Raw genomic sequence first — 20,153 nt, forward strand, 5'->3', positions numbered from 1 at the left:
TTCCTTGGTCTGTACTTTAAAGGAACTAGCTGAGCAGATGAGCAACTATGTCTCCTGTTGTTCTGCCTATTAGTGGGCACATACGCAGTAGCCCTTAGTATGGTGCTCATTTGTATAGCGCTGTATTGTGAGGTTTGCGTTCGATCTCATCCACAACAGTTTTCAGCTCTAAGTCTTGGCGCATCATTCATTTGCGCAGGTCTTTTCTCTCCCCTCACCTTTCTTTCCATGTCCAAGTCCGTGTGCATCTACACAAAGCGCAGTGCATGCGCAGTCCCACAGAACTAGTGTATGTATTCCAAGTGCTCGCGCAGGTATTTCGGGCACAGCACGTCTTTGATTACGTGTCTAGTGGGCGACGGGTGCATGCGCATTAATGTAGTTTTAGCGGACATAGCCTAAGTTTTCGCGCAGTCACTCTGGGCGCAGCACGTCACCGATGACGTGTACAGCAGGCGACGGATTTTCGGTACTCCAATCGGAATGGTGTGGGGGAGTGCCTATGGCCCTGATTGGTTGGTTGTGCCATGCGTTTTGCGTCTGATAGGATGGTTATTCTGTCAATCAGCCCATATACTATTTAAACCTCTAGGTGGCTGGGGTCATTCATGGCTGCCCATTCACCCCTGAAGAAGCCAGAATACTGGCGAAACATGTCGGGGGGCAGTGCTAGTTTTTTAATTGCTGTGCACCATTCCATTGTTAACCAGCACCCAGCGGTCAGCAGGCCGACGGTGCTTGGATCATTTGTACAATCAAGTTATTTTGGGCATTCACTGCTGGGCACTGAGTCCCTTTTGCGGTTTTAGTCTCTACAAATCCCAGTCTGAGATCAATTGAGACGCGTAATGCGCCATGTGTATAGTGGGCTGATATCTCCAGTCTCCCACCACCCTATAAGGTTGCTATGTCAACCACTCTCAGCGGGTAGTGATACCGCAAACGGTGCTACGGTAGTGATTGGCCCTTATAGTGACACTAGTAGGCACACGCCTACAGGCATATAGGGGGAGAGTGCACATCTCTCCTTCCTTATAATGGTCCAGGTAACGTTTTCATCAGTGTGGTGGTGCACTGTGCTTTAACACTTTTCATTTTAAAATGTTGTATTTGTGCTCATAATATGTCTGAATCGAAAATCTGATTTTTTATAGGTTGTACAAGTGATGTCATTTGTTATATGTATGTGGTATGGTGCAAACAGCCACTGGGCTACAAAGTATCCTCTGGAAGTGGAATTTTTCTCAATTTTTCACTAAATTTGAAGTTGTATATGAGTAAGATGTGTTTGGCAGAACTAGTTCTGCTCTTATTCACCCAAAAAAACTGTAAAAACAAAAAACGCATCAAAACGGCATCAAAAACGCATGAGGTGTAGATGCGCTTTTTTGGACCATAACATGCGGCAGTCAGAGTAATACAATTGGATGAAACTGCAGAACTATACTCAATTGCTAAAGGCGCTAAAAAAGATGATTTCTTGGTGCCTCCCTACTTGTGACAAATCTTCTTTATATGACATTATGCCCACCACAGGACATCCCCTATCTTAACTTTTTTTATATAGTATTTGGAGTTTTATTATTTTATTTTAAAATGCTCTATTTGTGTTCATAATATGTTTTAATCGAAAATCTGATCTATATATGGTTGTATAAGTGATGTCATTTGTTATATGCGTGTGATATGTTGCAAACAGCTACTGGGTTACAAAGTATCCCCTGAAAGTGGAATTTAATTCTAATTTTGAAGTTGTATACGAGTAATACGTCTTTGGTAGAACTAGTTCTGCTCTTATTCACCCAAAAAAAAAAAAAAAAAAAAAAAATGCAAAAACAAAAAACGCATCAAAAACGCATCAAAAACGCACAAGGTGTAGATGCGTTTTTTGTACCATAACATGCGGCAGTCAGAGATATATAATTGGATGAAATTGCAGAACTACAGTCAATTGCTAAAGACGTTAAAAAAGACTTTTTTTGGTGCCTTGCTACTTTTGACAAATCTCCTTTAAAAGACATTATGCTTATGTCAGAGCTGCAAGGGTGAACACCTGAGCTGATTGACAAACAGGAAGTTACGACCAAAATGGGACCAATTAAAGCAAGGAATACTCAGTATAAAAGAGGGGTGTGTAATGGGGTGAAGCATGCCACTGAGGAAGGGGTTGAACCCCGAAACGCGTCTGGTGCTACACCCCATTGCTGTACTGAAACATTGAATTTACCAACCAACCGACCGCAACCGAAAAAACGAGCCGACCCCAATATCCTGATGGAATAGTGCTAAAAACAACTAAAGGCATATTCTGGGAGTAAAAACACCTGAAGGCTCAAAGTAATATCATCGGATGAACAACAGGTCGAAGGAAAGGTAACGGATTATCTCTCTTTGCAAGCTATTCAGGAGCGGGACGCCGCTACCTAGATTGCTTTGGCGTGACGTCGCCATATTTATTTGAAATACTGCAGTTAATGAAATACTGACATTATTTTCGGAGTCATTCCCATTGGACTAAGAGGCCTATTTAGATCGCATTTTTGAACATTTATCAGCTGGTCATCAAACACAATTTACTCTGTCTACAGCTTACCCATGTTACAATCCTTATGATACATAGTTTTATCTGTTATATTTGTGATACATTGTGCTACATTGTTTTATCAACTTTTTTCGTTGTAGTAATAAAAGCTAATATTTGCTTATAGTACCTGGTCTCTGTTATCCTTGAGTGCCCTGTTTATTCATTTTAAATAATTTACTGTATTGAGAGAGTGGTCTCAATTCACAGGAGCACCTGGTGTGGTTTCAGTGTCTTAGTGCGACATTCCTTAATTTATTGATTAATTTACACCTGGGTCAAGATAGGTTCCATTGCCTGGTTAGGCATCTGTAAATAAAGCATACTCCTGTCTGTCCTACCATTTGGAGGAACAGGTTGTCTCTTGTCCTGACATTAGTACCAGGGTCCTACAGGGTGAGTTAGGACTTTAGGTTCCGGTGTATGAACTCACCTACCTTTGGGGTCAGTTCATACTGGCAGTCAGTCAGGACGTTGATTAGGGTTTCTCTAGGAGGTGAGCTGCTCCTTTCCCTAGTTTCCAGGCCTTTTCCCCTCACCCCTTTTCCTCCTACGTTCAGTGTAGGTTTCCCTCCCACACCGAAGCATGACACACATACAAACATGCTGTAGCCAGCTGCTTCCTGACAGCCAATCAGATTGGATTACTGAGAGACACGCCCCCTCACTCTGAAGCCTAATGCAGGCATGCAGTGTGAAGGACCGCCCCTCCGTCTTCTTAGCCGGAGACAGATGAGCCCCAGCAACCGTCTGTTAATGGAGCAGTGGAAAGGGACGGGGACATTAATGAAAGCTGTTATTATACGGTGATTACAGATCTTCTGACAATCATTGACAGACTAACTCAGGTATACATGCCGAGCTCTAATAGACTGGCAAATAAAAACAAATATGACAGTTATCCTTTAAGTCTGGAAACTCTGCTGTTTCATTGCCATTGAGTATCATTTAAGCTCTAATGTAAGTCTATGACAGATGGGAGTTGAAACATTGTATCTGTTTGTGTTGAGTTTCTCCACTCCACCCCTCCCACTAGAAGGTTCCAGTCTAGCTACAGATGGTATATAAGGAGAGCAGTCAGAGCCTCTAGTGTGCTGAAATTAGGGACCACTGGAGACCAGAGAAGCCAGCCCTGTGCCTCATCTCAGGGAGGAGACTGGAAAAGCCAGCCCTGTGCCTCATCTCAGGGAGGAGACTGGAGAAGCCAGCCCTGTGCCTGGTCCTAGGGAGGAGACTGGAGAAGCCAGCCCTATGCCTCATCTTAGGGAGGAGACTGTAGAAGCCAGCCCTATGCCTGGTCCTAGGGAGGAGACTGGAGAAGCCAGCTCTATGCCTGGTCCTAAGGAGGAGACTGGAGAAGCCAGCCCTATGCCTGGTCCTAGGGAGGAGAGTGGAGAAGCCGGCCCTGTGCCTGGTCCTAGAGAGGAGAGTGGAGAAACCAGCCCTATGCCTGGTCCTAGAGAGGAGAGTGGAGAAGCCAGCCCTATGCCTCGTCCTAGGGAGGAGAGTGGAGAAGCCAGCCGTATGCTTGGTCCTAGAGAGGAGAGTGGAGAAACCAGCCCTATGCCTGGTACTAGAGAGGAGAGTGGAGAAGCCAGCCCTATGCCTGGTCCTAGGGAGGAGAGTGGAGAAGCCAGCCCTATGTCTGGTCCTAGGGAGGAGACTGGAGAAGCCAGCCCTATGCCTGGTCCTAGGGAGGAGACTGGAGAAGCCAGCCCTATGCCTGGTCCTAGGGAGGAGAGTGGAGAAGCCAGCCCTATGCCTGGTCCTAGGGAGGAGAGTGGAGAAGCCAGCCCTATGCCTGGTCCTAGGGAGGAGAGTGGAGAAGCCAGCCTTATGCCTGGTCCTAGAGAGGAGAGTGGAGAAACCAGCCCTATGCCTGGTCCTAGAGAGGAGAGTGGAGAAGCCAGCCCTATGCCTGGTCCTAGGGAGGAGAGTGGAGAAGCCAGCCCTATGTCTGGTCCTAGGGAGGAGACTGGAGAAGCCAGCCCTATGCCTGGTCCTAGGGAGGAGCCTGGAGAAGCCAGCCCTATGCCTGGTCCTAGGGAGGAGACTGGAGAAGCCAGCCCTATGCCTGGTCCTATGGAGGAGACTGGAGAAGCCAGCCCTATGCCTGGTCCTAGAGAGGAGAGTGGAGAAGCCAGCCCTATGCCTGGTCCTAGGGAGGAGAGTGGAGAAGCCAGCCCTATGCCTGGTCCTAGGGAGGAGAGTGGAGAAGCCAGCCCTATGCCTGGTCCTAAGGAGGAGACTGGAGAAGCCAGCCCTATGCCTGGTCCTAGGGAGGAGAGTGGATAAGCCAGCCTTATGCCTGGTCCTAGGGAGGAGACTGGAGAAGCCAGCCCTATGCCTGGTCCTAGGGAGGAGACTGGAGAAGCCAGCCCTATGCCTGGTCCTAGGGAGGAGACTGGAGAACCCAGCCCTATGCCTGGTCCTAGGGAGGAGACTGGAGAAGCCGGCCCTATGCCTGGTCCTAGGGAGGAGACTGGAGAAGCCAGCCCTATGCCTGGTCCTAGAGAGGAGACTGGAGAAGCCGGACCTATGCCTGGTCCTAAGGAGGAGACTGGAGAAGCCAGCCCTATGCCTGGTCCTAGAGAGGAGACTGGAGAAGCAAGTCCTATGCCTGGTCCTAAGGAGGAGACTGGAGAAGCCAGCCCTATGCCTGGTCCTAAGGAGGAGACTGGAGAAGCCAGCCCTATGCCTGGTCCTAGAGAGAAGACTGGAGAAGCCGGCCCTATGCCTGGTCCTAAGGAGGAGACTGGAGAAGCCAGCCCTATGCCTCGTCCTAGGGAGGAGAGTGGAGAAGCCGGCCCTATGCCTGGTCCTAGGGAGGAGACTGGAGAAGCCAGCCCTATGCCTGGTCCTAGGGAGGAGACTGGAGAAGCCAGCCCTATGCCTGGTCCTAGGGAGGAGAGTGGAGAAGCCAGCCCTATGCCTCGCCTGTTTTGTTTTGCACCTGAATTCCTCCAGTAGAGAAGCCCCCTGGTTACTGCAGACCCTGAACTTATTTCCTATTGGGGTGCACCACTCCTTACCATCCTTTCCAGAGAGCAGCAACACATGGTGATACTTCAACGGTGTCCAAGGAACCCAGCGTAGCATTGGGGCCACCCCAAACTCGTCCACTGCATATGGTTATATTGGGGCATCAGGTGTATGATAATACTGGGGTGTCAGGTGTATTATATTTGGGTGTAAGATGTATGATAAGATTTGGGTGTTAGGTGTATGATAATACTGGGGAGTCAGGTAGTATTATTATATTGGGGGTCACAGGTGTATGATAGTACTATGGTGTCAGGTGTATGATAGTACTATGATGTCAGGTGTACGATAGTACTGGGGCGTTTGGTGTATGATAATATTGGGGTGACAGATGTATGATAATACTGGGGTGTCAGGTGTATGATAATACTGGGGTGTCAGGTGTATGATAATACTGGGGTGTCAGGTGTATGATAATACTGGGGTTTCAGGTGTATTATAATACTGGGGTGTCAGGTGTATTATAATACTGGGGTGTCAGGTGTATTATTATATTGGGGTGTCAGGTGTATGATAATAATGGGGTGTCAGGTGTATGATAGTACTATGGTGTCAGGTGTATGATAGTACTGGGGCGTTTGGTGTATGATAATATTGGGGTGTCAGGTGTATGATAATACTGGAATGTCAAGGTGTATATGATAATACTGGGGTGTCAGGTGTATTATATTGGGGTGTCAGATGTATGATAATATTGGGGCATTTGGTGTATGATAAGATTGGGGTGTCAGATGTATGAAAATACGGGGGTGTCAGGTGTATGAGAATATTGGGTTGTCAGGTGTATTCTAATACTGGGGTGTCGGCCATACTGAAATCTTGCCCCTTCTCTTCACCTTGGATCTTGCAGAGATCAGAATGACTTCCCGCGAGAAGCTGCTGACCCTGAGATCAATGAATCAGAAGGTTCGAGCTGCCAGGGTCCCGATCCTGGGATCTCTATCCACCCGAGCGGAAGAGATCCAGAGGGAAATTCAAGAGGTAAAGTGTATCATGTATTGATATATAACATACTGGATCCCCAGCAATATGTTACTGGATCCACCCAACAATAATATAAGATACTGGAACCCGGCAATATATTACTGGATCCCCCCCCCCAACAATAATATAAGATACTGGATCCCCAGCAATGTGTTACTGGATCCCCCCAACAATAATATAAGATACTGCCCCCCCCCCCCCAACAATAATTTAAGATATTGGATACTGCCCCCCCCCCCCCCCCCCACTACCAACAATAATAAAAGATACTGGATCCCCAGCAATATGTTACTGGACCCCCCCCCCCCCAACAATAATATAAGATACTGGATCGATCCCCAGCAATATGTTATTGGACCCCCCACCAACAATAATATAAGATACTGGATTCCCAGCAATATGTTACTGGATCCCACCAACAACAATATATGTTACTCTCATCATATAACTCTCATCATTCCTTACTGCAGGGGATCCACAAACCCTTCACAAAGATCACGCCCTGCTTCTTTGGAGACATTCAGGCGATGGGTCAAAAGCCGAGCACCTTCGTCCGCCAGGTAAGTCTGGAGGTGGCGGCCATATTGTCCAGCAGAGATGGCGCCATACTCACTGCTATAAACATAAGATCATTGTCCTGATGACAGATCCTTTAGTTCTGATGATGGATCCTATTGTTCTGATGACGGATCCTATTGTTCTGTTGGAAGAGCCTATTCTGATGACGGATCTTTTTGTTCTGATGACAGATCCTATAGTTCTGATGATAGATCCTATTTTTCTGATGGAGGATCCTATTATTATAATAACGGATCCTATTGATCAGATGATGGATCCTGTTGTTCTGATAATGAATCCTATTGTTTTGATTATGGATCCTAAATTTCTGACGACCAATCCTGTTGTTCTGATAACAGATCCAATAGTTCTCATGAAGGATCCTGTTTTTCAGATAACAGATCCCATCATTCTGTTGACAGATCTTATTGTTCTGATGATGGATCATGTTGTTATGACGTGGGAGCAGTATTAAAGGGTCACTGTGCTTTATGAACACTTTTATAGGGACATATTAAAAGTTTAGCTCAGTGGGGTCTGAGCGCTGACACCCCCACAATCTCCAGAATCAGGGGAGAGAGGCGCTCTCTGTCTCTGCTGCACGAGGCGGGAGCCAGACAGGCCCAGAGACCTTCCAATGAGTCCATCTCGCTTCCTCCCCCCAATCTAAACTTTGATATGTCACTAACAATAACATGACAAAGGTTTTCTAAAAGCACAGTGACCCTTTAAGTCAGGGCAGGTTTTAGCTATTGGTCGAAAAGAAGAATATCTGTATTCACTGACAACAAGCAGAGATCTTGAAATGGTGTATGAAAAAGTCGCAGACTGTTATTACAGTGAATAGACGTCCTTTCCAGTTTCTGAAGGTCAACCTGATTATCTCCTCTCCAGGTGGCCGCATTATGCACCTACCCAGAGCTGCTGGAAAGTGGTCAGTTCCCAGAAGACGCCAAGACCAGAGCCCATACAATCCTGAAGAACATGAACAATGGATCCGTGGGTAAGTGTCGCCCCCTCCTGGGATCTGCAGGTATTCACTGTATAGACTGCGGGCCTGTAGGTGAGTGTCACCCCCTCCTGGGATCTGCAGGTACTCACTGTGTAGACTGTGGGTCTGTAGGTGAGTGTCGCCCCCTCCTGGGACCTGCAGGTACTCACTGTGTAGACTGTGGGCCTGTAGGTGAGTGTCGCCTCCTCCTGCGACCTGCAGGTACTCACTGTGTAGATTGTGGGTCTGTAGGTGAGTGTCGCCCCCTCCTGGGACCTGCAGGTACTCACTGTGTAGACTGTGGGCCTGTAGGTGAGTGTCGCCTCCTCCTGCGACCTGCAGGTACTCACTGTGTAGACTGTGGGCCTGTAGGTGAGTGTCGCCCCCTCCTGGGATCTGCAGGTACTCACTGTGTAGACTGTGGGTCTGTAGGTGAGTGTCGCCCCCTCCTGGGATCTGCAGGTACTCACTGTGTAGACTGTGGGCCTGTAGGTGAGTGTCGCCTCCTCCTGCGACCTGCAGGTACTCACTGTGTAGATTGTGGGTCTGTAGGTGAGTGTCGCCCCCTCCTGGGACCTGCAGGTACTCACTGTGTAGACTGTGGGCCTGTAGGTGAGTGTCGCCTCCTCCTGCGACCTGCAGGTACTCACTGTGTAGACTGTGGGCCTGTAGGTGAGTGTCGCCCCCTCCTGGGATCTGCAGGTACTCACTGTGTAGACTGTGGGTCTGTAGGTGAGTGTTGCCCCCTCCTGGGATCTGCAGGTACTCACTGTGTAGATCAGGGATGGCCAACCTGCGGCTCTCCAGGTGTTGCAAAACTACAACTCCCAGAATGCCTACAGCTATCAGCCTACAGCAGGGCATGGTGGGAGTTGAAGTTTTACAACAGCTGGAGAGCCGCAGGTTGGCGTAGATTGTGGGCCTGTAGGTGAGTGTCGCCCTCTCCTGGGATCCGCGGGAACTTACTGTGTAGATCGTGGTCCTGTAGGTGAGTGTCGCCCCCTCCTGGGAACTGCAGGTACTCACTGTGTAGATTGTGGATCTGTAGGTGAGTGTCACCCCCTCCTGGGAACTGCAGGTACTCACTGTGTAGATTGTGGATCTGTAGGTGAGTGTCGCCCCCTCCTGGGTTTTGCAGGTACTCACTGTGTAGATTATGGATCTGTAGGTGAGTGTCGCCCCCTCCTGGGATCTACAGGTACTCACTGTGTAGATTGTGAGCCTGTAGGTGAGTGTCACCCTCTCCTGGGATCTGCAGGTACTCACTGTGTAGATTGTGGGCCTGTAGGTGAGTGTCGCCCCCTCCTGGGATTTGCAGGTACTCACTGTGTAGATTGTGGATCTGTAGGGGAGTGTCGCCCCCTCCTGGGATCTGCAGGTACTCACTGTGTAGATTGTGGGCCTGTAGGCGAGTGTCGCCCCCTTCTGGGATCTGCAGGTATTCACTGTGTAGACTGTGAGCCTGTAGGTGAGTGTCGCCCCCTCCTGGGATCTGCAGGTACTCACTGTGTAGATTGTGGATCTGTAGGTGAGTGTCGCCCCCCCCCTCCCGGATCTGTAGGTACTCACTGTGCAGACTGTGGGCCTGTAGGTGAGTGTCGCCCCCTCCTGGGATCTGCAGGTACTCACTGTGTATATTGTTGGTCTGTAGGTGAGTTTCGCCCCCTCCTGGGATCTACAGGTACTCACTGTGTAGATTATTGTCCTGTAGGTGAGTGTCGCCCTCTCCTGGGATCTGTAAGTACTCACTTTGTAGATTGTGGGTTTGAAAGTGAGTGTCACCCCCTCCTGGGATCTGCAGGTACTCACTGTGTATATTGTGGGTCTGTAGGTGAGTGTCGCTCCCTCCTGGGATCTTTAGGTTCTTACTGTGTAGATTGTGGGCCTGTAGGTGAGTGTCGCCCCCTCCTGGGATCTGCAGGTACTCACTGTGTAGATTGTGGTCCTGTAGGCGAGTGTCGCCCCTCCTGGGATCTGCAGGTACTCACTGTGTAAATTGTGGGTCTGTAGGTGAGTGTCGTCCCCTCCTGAGATTTGCAGGTACTCACTGTGTAGATTGTGGATCTGTAGGTGAGTGTCGCCCCCTCCTGGGATCTGCAGGTACTCACTGTGTAGATTGTGTGTCTGTTGGTGAGTGTCACCACCTCCTGGGATTTGCAGGTACTTTCTGTGTAGAGTGTGGGCCTGTAGGTGGGTGTCGCCCTCTCCTGGGATCTGCAGGTACTCACTGTGTAGGTACTCGCTGTGTAGATTGTGGGCCTGTAGGCGAGTGTCACCCCCCCCCCCTCCTGGGATCTGCAGGTACTCACTGTGTAGATTGTGGGCCTGAAGGTGAGTGCCGCCCCCTCCTGGAATCTGCTGGTACTCACTGTGTAGATTGTGGGCCTGTAGGTGAGTGTCGCCCCCTCCTGGAACCTGCAGGTACTCGCTGTGTAGATTGTGGGTCTGTAGGTAAGTGTCGCCCCCTCCTGGGATCTGTAGGTACTCACTGTGTAGATTGTGGGTCTGTAGATGAGTGTCGCCCTCACCTAGGATCTGCAGGTACTCACTGTACAGATTGTGGTCCTGTAGGTGAGTGTCACCCCCTCCTGGAATCTGCAGGTGCTCACTGTGTAGATTGTGGGTCTGTTGGTGAGTGTCGCCCTCTCCTGGGATCTGCAGGTACTCACTGTGTAGATTGTGGTCCTGTTGGTGAGTGTCACCCTCTCCTGGGATCTGCAGGTACTCATTGTATAGATTGTGGGTCTGTAGATGAGTGTCGCCCTCTCTTAGGATCTGCAGGTACTCACTGTGTAAATTGTGGGCCTGTAGGTGAGTGTCGCCCTCTCCTGGGATCTGCAGGTACTCACTGTGTAGATTGTGGTCCTGTAGGCGAGTGTCACCCCCTCCTGGGATCTGCAGGTACTCACTGTGTAAATTGTGGGTCTGTAGGTGAGTGTCGTCCCCTCCTGAGATTTGCAGGTACTCACTGTGTAGATTGTGGATCTGTAGGTGAGTGTCGCCCCCTCCTGGGATCTGCAGGTACTCACTGTGTAGATTGTGGGTCTGTAGGTGAGTGTCGCCCTCTCCTGGGATCTGCAGGTACTCACTGTGTAGATTGTGGGTCTGTAGGTGAGTGTCACCCCCTCCTGGGATCTGCAGGTACTCACTGTGTAGATTGTGGTCCTGTAGGCGAGTGTCGCCCCCTCCTGGGATCTGCAGGTACTCACTGTGTAGATTGTGGGTCTGTAGGCGAGTGTCGCCCCCCCTCCTGGGATCTGCAGGTACTCAATGTGTAGAGTGTGGGTCTTTAGGTGAGTGTCACCCCCTCCTGGGATCTGCAGGTACTCACTGTGTAGATTGTGGGTCTGTAGGCGAGTGTCGCCCCCCCCTCCTGGGATCTGCAGGTACTCAATGTGTAGAGTGTGGGTCTTTAGGTGAGTGTCACCCCCTCCTGGGATCTGCAGGTACTCACTGTGTAGATTGTGGATCTGTAAGTGTCGCCCCCCTCCTGGGATCTGTAGGTACTCACTGTGTAGATTGTAGATCTGTAGGTGAGTGTCGCCCCCTACTGGGATCTGCAGGTACTCACTGTGTAGATTATGGTCCTGTAGGTGAGTGTCGCCCTCTCTTGGGATCTGTAGGTACTCGCTGTGTAGATTGTGGGCCTGTAGGCGAGTGTCACCCCTCCCCCCCTTCCCGGGATCTGCAGGTACTCACTGTGTAGATTGTGGGCCTGTAGGTGAGTGTCGCCCCCTCCTGGGATCTGCAGGTGCTTACTGTGTAGATTGTGGGTCTGTAGGCAAGTGTCGCCCCCTCCAGGGATCTGTAGGTACTCACTGTGTAGATTGTGGTCCTGTAGGTGAGTGTTGCCCCCTCCTGGGATCTGCAGGTACTCACTGTGTAGATTGTGGGTCTGTAGGTGAGTGTCGCCCCCTCCTGGAATCTGCAGGTACTCACTGTGTAGATTGTGGGTCTGTAGGTGAGTGTCGCCCTCTCCTGGGATCTCCAGGTACTCACTGTGTAGATTGTGGTCCTGTAGGCGAGTGTCGCCCCCTCCTGGGATCTGCAGGTACTCACTGTGTAGATTGTGGGTCTGTAGGTGAGTGTCACCCCCTCCTGGGATCTGCAGGTACTCACTGTGTAGATTGTGAGCCTGTAGGTGTCACCCAATCTTGGGATCTGCAGGTACTCACTGTGTAGATTGTGGGTCTGTAGATGAGTGTCGCCTCCTCCTGGGATCTACAGGTACTCACTGTGTAGATTGTGGGTCTGTTGGTGAGTGTCGCCACCTCCTGGGATTTGCAGGTACTTTCTGTGTAGAGTGTGGGCCTGTAGGTGGGTGTCGCCCTCTCCTGGGATCTGCAGGTACTCGCTGTGTAGATTGTGGGCCTGTAGGCGAGTGTCACCCCCCCCCCCTTCCTTCCCGGGATCTGCAGGTACTCACTGTGTAGATTGTGGGCCTGAAGGTGAGTGCCGCCCCCTCCTGGAATCTGCTGGTACTCACTGTGTAGATTGTGGGCCTGTAGGTGAGTGTCGCCCCCTCCTGGGATCTGCAGGTACTCACTGTGTAGATTGTGGGTCTGTAGGTAAGTGTCGCCCCCTCCTGGGATCTGTAGGTACTCACTGTGTAGATTGTGGGTCTGTAGATGAGTGTCGCCCTCTCCTAGGATCTGCAGGTACTCACTGTACAGATTGTGGTCCTGTAGGTGAGTGTCACCCCCTCCTGGAATCTGAAGGTGCTCACTGTGTAGATTGTGGGTCTGTAGGTGAGTGTCGCCCTCTCCTGGGATCTGAAGGTACTCACTGTGTATATTGTGGGTCTGTAGGTGAGTGTCGCCCTCTCCTGGGATCTGCAGGTACTCACTGTGTAGATTGTGGTCCTGTAGGTGAGTGTCACCCTCTCCTGGGATCTGCAGGTACTCATTGTGTAGATTGTGGGTCTGTAGATGAGTGTCGCCCTCTCTTAGGATCTGCAGGTACTCACTGTGTAGATTGTGGGCCTGTAGGTGAGTGTCGCCCTCTCCTGGGATCTGCAGGTACTCACTGTGTAGATTGTGGGTCTGTATGTGATTGTCGCCCTCTCCTGGGATCTGCAGGTACTCACTGTGTAGATTGTGGGTCTGTAGGTGAGTGTCGCCCCCTCCTGGAATCTGCAGGTACTCATTGTGTAGATTGTGGGCCTGTAGGTGAGTGTTGCCCTCTCCTGGGATCTCCAGGTACTCACTGTGTAGATTATGGTCCTGTAGGCGAGTGTCGCCCCCTCCTGGGATCTGCAGGTACTCACTGTGTAGATTGTGGGTCTGTCGGTGAGTGTCACCCCCTCCTGGGATCTGCAGGTACTCACTGTGTAGATTGTGAGCCTGTAGGTGTCACTCAATCCTGGGATCTGCAGGTACTCACTGTGTAGATTGTGGGTCTGTAGATGAGTGTCGCTTCCTCCTGGGATCTACAGGTACTCACTGTGTAGATTGTGGGTCTGTTGGTGAGTGTTGCCACCTCCTGGGATTTGCAGGTACTTTCTGTGTAGAGTGTGGGCCTGTAGGTGGGTGTCGCCCTCTCCTGGGATCTGCAGGTACTCACTGTGTAGGTACTCGCTGTGTAGATTGTGGGCCTGTAGGCGAGTGTCACCCCCCCCCCCCCCTCCCGGGATCTGCAGGTACTCACTGTGTAGATTGTGGGCCTGAAGGTGAGTGCCGCCCCCTCCTGGAATCTGCAGGTACTCACTGTGTAGATCGTGGGCCTGTAGGTGAGTGTCGCCCCCTCCTGGGATCTGCAGGTACTCACTGTGTAGATTGTGGGTCTGTAGGTAAGTCTCGCCCCCTCCTGGGATCTGTAGGTACTCACTGTGTAGATTGTGGGTCTGTAGATGAGTGTCGCCCTCTCCTAGGATCTGCAGGTACTCACTGTACAGATTGTGGTCCTATAGGTGAGTGTCACCCCCTCCTGGAATCTGCAGGTGCTCACTGTGTAGATTGTGGGTCTGTAGGTGAGTGTCGCCCTCTCCTGGGATCTGAAGGTACTCACTGTGTATATTGTGGGTCTGTAGGTGAGTGTCGCCCTCTCCTGGGATCTGCAGGTACTCACTGTGTAGATTGTGGCCCTGTAGTTGAGTGTCACCCTCTCCTGGGATCTGCAGGTACTCATTGTGTAGATTGTGGGTCTGTAGATGAGTGTCGCCCTCTCTTAGGATCTGCAGGTACTCACTGTGTAGATTGTGGGCCTGTAGGTGAGTGTCGCCCTCTCCTGGGATCTGCAGGTACTCACTGTGTAGATTGTGGGCGTGTAGGTGAGTGTCGCCCTCTTCTGGGATCTGCAGGTACTCACTGTGTAGATTGTGGGTCTGTAGGCGAGTGTCACCCCCTCCTGGGATCTGCAGGTACTCACTGTGTAGATTGTGGGTCTGTAGGTGAGTGTCACCCTCTCCTGGGATCTCCAGGTACTCACTGTGTAGATTGTGGTCCTGTAGGCGAGTGTCGCCCCCTCCTGGGATCTGCAGGTACTCACTGTGTAGATTGTGGGTCTGTAGGTGAGTGTCGTCCCCTCCTCGGATCTGCAGGTACTCACTGTGTAGATTGTGGGTCTGTAGGTGAGTGTCACCCCCTCCTGGGATCTGCAGGTACTCACTGTGTAGATTGTGGGTCTGTAGGTAAGTGTCGCCCTCTCCTGGGATCTGCAGGTACTCACTGTGTATATTGTGAGTCTGTAGGTGAGTGTCGCCCTCTCCTGGGATCTGCAGGTACTCACTGTGTAGATTGTGGCCCTGTAGTTGAGTGTCACCCTCTCCTGGGATCTGCAGGTACTCATTGTGTAGATTGTGGGTCTGTAGATGAGTGTCACCCTCTCTTAGGATCTGAAGGTACTCACTGTGTAGATTGTGGGCCTGTAGGTGAGTGTCGCCCTCTCCTGGGATCTGCAGGTACTCACTGTGTAGATTGTGGGCGTGTAGGTGAGTGTCGCCCTCTTCTGGGATCTGCAGGTACTCACTGTGTAGATTGTGGGTCTGTAGGCGAGTGTCACCCCCTCCTGGGATCTGCAGGTACTCACTGTGTAGATTGTGGGTCTGTAGGTGAGTGTCGCCCTCTCCTGGGATCTCCAGGTACTCACTGTGTAGATTGTGGTCCTGTAGGCGAGTGTCGCCCCCTCCTGGGATCTGCAGGTACTCACTGTGTAGATTGTGGGTCTGTAGGTGAGTGTCACCCCCTCCTGGGATCTGCAGGTACTCACTGTGTAGATTGTCGGTCTGTAGGTAAGTGTCGCCCCCTCCTGGGATCTGTAGGTACTCACTGTGTAGATTGTAGGTCTGTAGATGAGTGTTGCCCCCTCCTGGGGTCTGCAGGTACTCACTGTGTAGATTGTGGGTCTGTAGGTGAGTGTCGCCCTCTCCTGGGATCTGCAGGTACTCACTGTGTAGATTGTGGTCCTGTAGGTGAGTGTCGCCCCCTCCTGGGATCTGTAGGTACTCACTGTGTAGATTGTGGGTCTGTAGATGAGTGTCGCCCCCTCCTGGGGTCTGCAGGTACTCACTGTGTAGATTGTGGGTCTGTAGGTGAGTGTCGCCCTCTCCTGGGATCTGCAGGTACTCACTGTGTAGATTGTGGGTCTGTAGGTGAGTGTGACCCCCTCCTGGAATCTGCAGGTGCTCACTGTGTAGATTGTGGGTCTGTAGGTGAGTGTCGCCCTCTCCTGGGATCTGAAGGTACTCACTGTGTATATTGTGGGTCTGTAGGTGAGTGTTGCCCTCTCCTGGGATCTGCAGGTACTCACTGTGTAGATTGTGGGTCTGTAGGTGAGTGTTGCCCTCTCCTGGGATCTGCAGGTACTCACTGTGTAGATTGTGGTCCTGTAGGTGAGTGTCACTCTCTCCTGGGATCTGCAGGTACACATTGTGTAGATTGTGGGTCTGTAGATGAGTGTCGCCCTCTCTTAGGATCTGCAGGTACTCACTGTGTAGATTGTGGGCCTGTAGGTGAGTGTCGCCCTCTCCTGGGATCTGCAGGTACTCACTGTGTAGATTGTGGGTCTGTAGGTGAGTGTCGCCCTCTCCTGGGATCTGCAGGTACTCACTGTGTAGATTGTGGGTCTGTAGGTGAGTGTCGCCCCCCTCCTGGGATCTGCAGGTACTCATGTAGTGATCGGGCCGCAGGGGCAACACGTGAGCTACAGTGAGCCAATGGGGGTAGTAGTTGTTTTACTCATGGCCAGCAGCGCTCCCTGGGCCGGTGTGCAGTGTAGGGAAGGACAGAACCAGTTCCTTCGGGGCACACTTTGTTGCCCAGGAACTCCCGCCAGATGGTGCCCTTGGTGGTGTGCGTTTAAGGTGCCGTGGAGACAGGGTCCCTGGGGTTTATGACGCCATGACCAGGTGGTGCGTTGATAGACGGTATAGAATAAAGAGAGAGGCAGGAGTTGAACCAACAAGAATTTTACTTGAAATATTTGCCTTGAGGTAAATAACATCCAGCAGATAATGATGGAGGCGAGCTGCAACTCCAGACAACGGGCGCGGTGAGGCGGTGGTGTGCAGCCTCTAACTAAGGCTGAGAGGACGGCTGATACTGTCCTTCCTTCTTTAATGTAAGCTCTGACAACTCAGCCTTTTAGGTCCTTTGGATCTTCTGAACTAGAATTTGACAACCAACAGGGCGGTCTCCCTAGCGGCAGGCATTGCTCTTCTGCTCCATTATTTGAACAGGTTGCTTCAATACCACAAGTCCACTTTGTCTCTGACTCCAGGACAGTGCCACCACAAAGAGAAGGGAACCAGTAGGCCTTGGGCTTGGTTTCTCATCTATCTTGGCCTGTCTGGGAAGTGCCCAGGGGCACACACACCAGTTGCATGCTCCTTCACTATCCTCCTCCCAACTGCCCCACTATGCCTGCCTCTCACTATATATATATACATGATGTGACAGCTCCACCTAGTGATGACTGTGTGTAAATGCAGTTACCAGCCTGTTGTGAGGAGTTTGCAGCTATTACAGAGGGAATAAACAATGACATAAGATGACATACACGATAGTTTGAAGTGTCCCCTTTTAACACTTAGTGGGACACTGCATTCCCCTCTACTTTAAGCTAAGCCGTCCTCAGCGCGTGACTTGCCAGACGCTGTGGATCTCTACGCCGTCACCTGAAAGATATAAAACAAGCTCTGCACACCTATACATCTTATAAGTCAACATTGCATAATAATATTACGTTACTTCAGTAGGCTCAGATAGGCAAAAGAGTTTGGCTGACAATACACATTATTAAGATTCAGTATCAGTTATACACATTTCTCCTGGTTCTCATGGCGCAAAAGGGACAGTGGGCGTCTTTGCTTGACGGTGATGGCGGAAAATGGGCATAGTATTTATCATGAGGTTAATACAGCCCCTGACAAAGTCCTCTAAGGCAAAGTCCATCCCTGACTTGGGGTATCATTTTGTAAATTTTTAATCCAATAGGAAATTAAAGTGCAAAGTCTCTGACTTGTAAAACTTGTGCGTTGCATAGAATAAAACACAGAAAATGTCCTTCTGGGCACATGACTTAAAATGTTGCATAACCTGATTTGTAGAGCCGCAGGAAACCTGAGAAGGGGGTAAAAAGGGGATAAAAATGGCGCGAACGTGCGCAACTGGGATTTAGCAGCATATGGAGTCTTCCTTAGGAGACCATTAGAAGGGCAGTGGGCTCTATCGTGGCTTGAGGAACTGCCACTGAACACCAGCAAGAGTCCCCACTTAGCTAAATAGTCCCCATCTCCACTTTAGTTATCTCCCTCAAAGCGGGGGTACACAATGCTGGCCAGCCGGCCTACTCACAGGGATGGATCTTCTTCAGACGGGTCATCTGTCTCCAGGGGGCTCCCAGAATCTGTTTCTTCGGAAGAAAGCTCTGGACGGTACTCCTTTTTTTGAGGGCTCATTACGGAAGTGAGCTCCAGCCCACTAACGGGTCTCTTGAAAATGGATGCTGCATTCTCAGCTGAGGCTGGGGGATCAATGCTGTGGGCTTTAGCGCACAAGGAGACGCAGCTGCTGTAAACTCTGGCGGTGGTCCAGGAGGATTTTCAGGGGTCTCCTGACATGGTTGGGTGGTAAGCTGCCCCAAGAGCTGTACACATTCTCCCACTGGATCCCTTACAGGCGTGGGTTTTGGTGCGGTCCGAGGACGTCTCCGCTTGGTCTTGGGCCGGACATCGGGGTCTCTGGTGGCAATGGCAGGTTGACACACGTTGTTAGTTCTGGCAAACCCGCCAGCATACTGATACCGAGCCGGGGCGGAGGGTGGCGTATACTTTACAGGAGGCCACGCATGGGTAGGCGGTGGGTCTTTCTCTTCCTCCTCAGACTCCAGATCCTCAGGGTCTTCCCAGGATTCCGGGTTAGGCAGGGGCCACGTAATCTCAGTAGCGTAGGGCCCGCATGTGTTCTCTGCTGGAGTAAACTCCACCACCTCATCAACATACAAACTATGGAGGTAGCTCAGCATATCTCGACGCTTCACCGACCTGAGGTCCCGAATGAAGCGGAACCCCCTCTCCTTACAGAAGGAAAGCACCACTCCGCGTCTCCGGACCTACTCCGGTAGGTATTTCAACTCATCATAATTTTCCTCGTGAGATCCGTGTTATATTTCTTACACTGGTGGGTCCTCGTTAAACGGGCTGCTTTCATATCTGTAGCTAATTTCGGCCATAACTGGTGTGAGGAAGCGAAGACCGGGCGGTCATAAATCGTTGCCATTTTTGGTGGCTCCACTGGATTTAGCTGGTCCTCTCCAGACCGATCGGTTGTGTCAGTGGTATTAGGTTACACTATGGGGCTTCCACCAGGGGTGCAGAGAAGCCGAGGTAGGGGGTCCACTCTGTGCCCCTTCCTGTGCCGGTCCCAGAGATCCTGGATGCGGGCCTCTAACTCCGCCATGTCCCTGGTCACAGAAGGGGCCGACTTACCCTTCCGCCTGGCGTGTTTCAGAGAGGGCATTCTCTGCTCCCTCCAGCGCTCTATTCAGGCATTTCTCCGCCATTTTCTCATGGAGGGGCAGCACTCAATTTTCTTGCTAGTAACTGGGCGTTTTCACAGGGATGGGCCAGTGAAAATAACCTGTAGGTGAGTGTCGCCCCCTCCTGGGATCTGCAGGTACTCACTGTGTAGATTGTGGTCCTGTAGGTGAGTGTCGCCCGCTCCTGGGACCTGCAGGTACTCACTGTGTAGATTGTGGGTCTGTAGGTGAGTGTCGCCCCCTCCTGGGGTCTGCAGGTACTCACTGTGTAGATTGTGGGTCTATAGGTGAGTGTCGCCCCCTCCTGGGATCTGCAGGTACTCACTGTGTATATTGTGGGTCTGTAGGTGAGTGTCGCCCCCTCCTGGGACCTGCAGGTACTCACTGTGTATATTGTGGGTCTGTAGGTGAGTGTCGCCCCCATCCTGGGATCTGCAGGTACTCACTGTGTATATTGTGGGTCTGTAGGTGAGTGTTGCCCCCTCCTGGGACCTGCAGGTACTCACTGTGTATATTGTGGGTCTGTAGGTGAGTGTCGCAGGTACTCACTGTGCAGACTGTGGGTCTGTAGGTGAGTGTCACCCCCTCCTGGGATCTGCAGGTACTCACTGTGTAGATTGTGGGTCTGTAGGTGAGTGTCGCCCTCTCCTAGGATCTGCAGGTACTCACTGTGTAGATTGTGGGTCTGTAGGTGAAATTTGCCCCCTCCTGGGATCTGCAGGTACTCACTGTGTAGATTGTGGGTCTGTAGGTTTGTGTTGCCCCCTCCTGAGATCTGCAGGTACTCACTGTGTAGATTGTAGGTCTGTAGGTGAGTGTCGCCCCCTCCTGGGATCTTCAGGTGCTCATTGTGTAGATTGTGGGTCTGTAGGTGAGTGTCGCCCTCTCCTGGGATCTTCAGGTGCTCACTGTGTAGATTGTGGTCCTGTAGGTGAGTGTCTCCCTCTACTGGGATCTTCAGGTGCTCACTGTGTAGATTGTGGTCCTGTAGGTGAGTGTCTCCCTCTACTTGGATCTTCAGGT

At 51.1% G+C, this 20,153-nt stretch overlaps 1 protein-coding gene across 1 annotated transcript in view; it reads left to right on the forward strand.

Annotated features, from left to right (window-relative positions):
- Positions 1-20,153, forward strand: part of LOC122937768 (alanine aminotransferase 2-like) — a 91,747-nt gene that overhangs the window by 22,433 nt on the left and 49,161 nt on the right. The window contains exons 2-4 of the mRNA XM_044292803.1: positions 6,474-6,604; positions 7,078-7,167; positions 8,060-8,168. Of these exons, the coding sequence (XP_044148738.1) occupies positions 6,474-6,604; positions 7,078-7,167; positions 8,060-8,168 (330 nt within the window). The remainder of the gene's footprint in view (positions 1-6,473; positions 6,605-7,077; positions 7,168-8,059; positions 8,169-20,153) is intronic.

Source organism: Bufo gargarizans, chromosome 5, assembly GCF_014858855.1.
Source record: "Bufo gargarizans isolate SCDJY-AF-19 chromosome 5, ASM1485885v1, whole genome shotgun sequence".
NCBI classification, from domain to species: Eukaryota; Metazoa; Chordata; class Amphibia; order Anura; family Bufonidae; genus Bufo; species Bufo gargarizans.